A 4,078-nucleotide genomic window follows, 5' to 3' on the forward strand; every position below is an offset into this window, starting at 1 on the left:
CGGTGAATAAAAGGTTATCATCATCATCATGATCAACCCATCGCCGGCTCACTACAGAGCACGGGTCCTCTCAGAATGAGAAGGGTTTTGTTTATAGTCTACCACGCTGGCCTAGTGCGGATTGGCAGACTCCACACACCTTTGAGGACATTTTGGAGAACTCTCAGGCATGCAGGTTTCCTCACGATGTTTTCCTTCACCATTAAAGCAAGTGATATTTAATTGCTAAAACGTACATAACTCCGCCCGGGATCAAATCGCATTTCCTAATCGGGAGGTCGGGTGTTCGATCCCGGGCACGCACCTCTAAGTTATGTGGCGTATTAGGAGGCGGACACAAACTGCAAGCAGGCACAGCTTAAAAATAAAACAGCACAGCACAAAATAAAAGCTACCTATGTTTAGTTGGAAGCCCTCGGCTCAAGTGTTCCATACACAAATAGATAAGTATTAGGTAGGTACATTAAAATAAATCTCAAAGTAAAAAAAAATCCTTGTAACATCGCATCGGCTATAGAACCTATCTCTTTTAAGGCATTAATAAAGCAGTAAATCAACGTAATCAGTGACTGATACATGATAGGAACAACGCGTAGGCGCTTAACCTCCGCATCGTATGACACATCCATTTGTTTTGCTTAATTTGTAATTCCCCTAACAATTGAATTAAATTCCCGTAAATTGTAAGATTTCTGGCAATTTATAATAACGGGTACAATTTATACCTACTTTCGACTTTTATTAAACTAGACTGTCTTATTAAAATATTAAGTAGGTAATTTCGAAAGAAACATATTATTTATTTTAATAATAGAGGATTCCCCCGACTTCGTCCGCATGGATGTAGGTTTTTAAAAATCCTGTGAGAACTTGGATTTCCGAGATAAAAATATCCTTTTATCGTTTCTGGGATGCAAGCTTTCTCTGTATCAAATTTCGTCAAAATCGGTTAAGGCCGAGCCAGACTGTTGTAAACAAGCCCTCCACATTGGTCCCATCAGAGGGTTACAACAGTGTAAGCACTTGTTTGCAAAAAAAATTCCTTCGCTGTTGGAAACCGCCGGTGGTGACCGATGTGGTAGGCAGTCAATGAAAAGGTAACAGACAGATAGACAGACACACTTTCGCAATTTAGTAAGTATAGATTTTGATTAGTCTGTTTCATGGACTGCTGAACCAATCTTGATCGCTGAGATAGTTTAGTAGGTACCTTCTGCACCTGGGCTATATACTTTACCACAAGAAACTGGAGGTAGGTAAAAATTAAATCCACGAGAAATTACAGAAGCATTGGAAACAACTGAACTAGTAAAACTGTTATAGGTGCTTACATAATATAAATACACACTTACATATTCCTAACATACTTATATAAATCATATTTTATTATTTAACACATTTAATGTTATTTGCATTATCTATAAAATATTATTGTTAAAATAAAGCAAAAAAATGTTATGAAAAATTATTATCATCATGGTCCAATATTAATACAAAAATTCCAAATGTCTGGTTTCAATGTCCATGATTTAAAAAATATTTCTTTTGTTCTACTCCACTGAGTCTGATACAAGATGGCTTTTCTTTTCATTTCATTATATGGGATACTTTGTAAGGATTGTTCGCCACAAATATGGACTTTTAAATCTTTACTTTTATGTAACACTTCCAGATATTTCTTATATAAATTGTTTTTACTGATAGCAACACTACTGCTCGGATTGTTTGCTCTCTTCTTTGTTACACCTAACTTTTTACCTTGAACAACCACTTCTAGTATTCTGAAATAAAAAGAAATAACATTTAATTGGAATTGAAGAAAAAATAAGAGGTAATATTGCCAATGAATATTTCTTAGGAAATACTGTAGGTACCTTTTATTTGTTTTAACCCACACAATGCTACCTGCTGCAGGCCTTTCATTGCTTTTACTTCGTACTTGAGGAAATATTAATGAGCTTCTATAGAAGTTTGGTATTACCTTTAATCTATCAGTAATACTAACTTTAGATTCTCTCTGCAAAAGAGCTCTGTGTAACGTCTCTTCTGAGTAAGGTACACCTGACCCAAATATAAAATATTTAATAAATACAGATTCAGACAATAATAAATCTAACAGGCTCCCTTGAATTCCGCAGTGAATCCAACGAGCAATCTTGTCACTACAAGACGCTGATAGTGTACGATCTCCTCGTCCAGGCTTTGTCCGCACTTGGCCTACTAAATGGTACTCCTGTCCAGCAACCTTAAGATCTTGTTGATTATAGGACAGACATTTAGCTCCAGTTCTATGGATGTCTAGCTTTTTCTTTTTAACATCCACATCACATAAATCCTCCTGAGCTTCTCTCTTGTCACCTAATATTAACTCACCAATATTACTGAAATCTTCAGTCTTAGGTATTATTGATGCATCTCCACAAGGCATCTGTGATGAATAAAAAACAAATTCTATGTTATCTTTCAATGTAAAATTAATGTTGTCTTTTAAAAATATTGATTGCCGATTTTCAATTGCATTTGTTACATTCTCATACAAATATAACAAAAATCCGCGGCGTGCGATCACTTCAGAGTGAGAATCATTGAGAATATTACCTTGAGGTAACATCTTTGTGGCTCCAATACATTTTGATCCAGTGCCCAAAGCCACTACTTCATGCATTTTTGGGTCTTTTTGATATTGCACTATACAAGACAGCACTGTCCACTCTGCATCAACAGGTTTACCAGTTTTTGGTAGATTTGTATATGCACGGACACAGTTTTCTGCAATCTCATCTACTAATGTTTGGCAGAGGTTAGGCATTATTGTGCTTACTGCTTTGCGCTTAGAATGAAGTATTGACTATAGATTTAGTTTCTTAAATCTGAATATCTAATAACTCTTAACTATTCCCGGGTCCAAGATGTGATGTTACACATACCTCAAAACAAAATTTTATCTCTTGTGCTGTGTTACACAAAATAAAACCATAAAATCCAAAAATATACATTCGGAATCAACGAAATTCATTAACTTAATTCACAAACAATTATAATTTTCACAAAGAATTAGAAAATCAAAAGCTTGAGTTCACACCAGTGCAGTGGCAGTGACCAGTCTATCTATACGTCGTTTTAACTACCAAAAAGAGTAGGTATATAAATTATAATCACTATGTGGCTTTATTAACTACCTAATGACAACATCTTCTTCTTCTTCTTATTTTGCTTTGTGGCTTCACAGATATGTCTGGCTTCTGAGTCTGGCTTTCAGTCACAGCTTTCAGTAGGTGCATGTCATGTCATAAGTAGTTAAATACTTACGTAGTAGTACTTGCAAATTCTTACTTGTAAATACCATTTAAATACTCCGGATTTTGACAGAAATAAAATACACTAACCATACTCGAACTGTCAACTTGTCAATGACAAATGGTGATGTCACTGTCAAACGTAGATAGAATAATAGGTAGATTTAAGTACTGTGTAAACGCGTATGAGATAGCGATAGCACGACGTAACGATGAATAACACGACAACTATTACCATTGTTTAGTAGTCAATAATTGTATTAACCGATCAACAATATTTGTATTAAACGTTTTTTATGTGTAAACAAGTAAATAACTCGTGAGAAATACAATTACGCCACGAATTCTCAAAGTTTGTTTTGCAACTTCTTGTATGTATTCTTGAAAAAAACCAGTTACACGATAAGGGACCAAAAATAGGTTAGCTGCGTCTCTGTTTATCACATTAGTAACTTTGTCAGTGCTCTCTTTTTAGTGAGAATGAGAAAGCAAACGTTCCTGCATCTACCTTTATTACTCTATCTACGCTGTCAAATAAAATAATTTTCGTTTTTTTTCAATTGGCTTTACGGCTCTGGCTTCTAGCTTTAGAAGTCATTCAATTTCCGGCTACCTTACAGTAGTTACGGGTAACATTGGAAACGTGTTAAACATTGTGAGTTGTGAGTCGAGGACGGCTCAATGAAAATAATGGCATAGAAATTATTAAAAAACAAAACAATCACTTGCAAAAACGAATAAAAGAGTTTTTCACTTCATTAAACAAAAAAGAAACTATTATT

At 35.0% G+C, this 4,078-nt stretch overlaps 1 protein-coding gene across 1 annotated transcript; it reads right to left on the reverse strand.

Moving 5' to 3' along the window:
• Nucleotides 1-1,353: 1,353 nt before the first annotated feature.
• Nucleotides 1,354-3,391, reverse strand: Adat1 (Adenosine deaminase, tRNA-specific 1). Its single transcript, XM_034974159.2, has 2 exons — nt 1,875-3,391; nt 1,354-1,781 (listed from the first exon to the last, which is right to left on the reverse strand). Exons 1-2 carry the CDS (start codon nt 2,807-2,809, stop codon nt 1,475-1,477), a joined length of 1,242 nt encoding a protein of 413 aa, XP_034830050.2. The 5' UTR covers nt 2,810-3,391; the 3' UTR covers nt 1,354-1,474.
• Nucleotides 3,392-4,078: the final 687 nt, after the last annotated feature.

The sequence above is a fragment of the Maniola hyperantus genome, chromosome 12, assembly GCF_902806685.2.
Source record: "Maniola hyperantus chromosome 12, iAphHyp1.2, whole genome shotgun sequence".
Classification (NCBI taxonomy): Eukaryota; Metazoa; Arthropoda; class Insecta; order Lepidoptera; family Nymphalidae; genus Maniola; species Maniola hyperantus.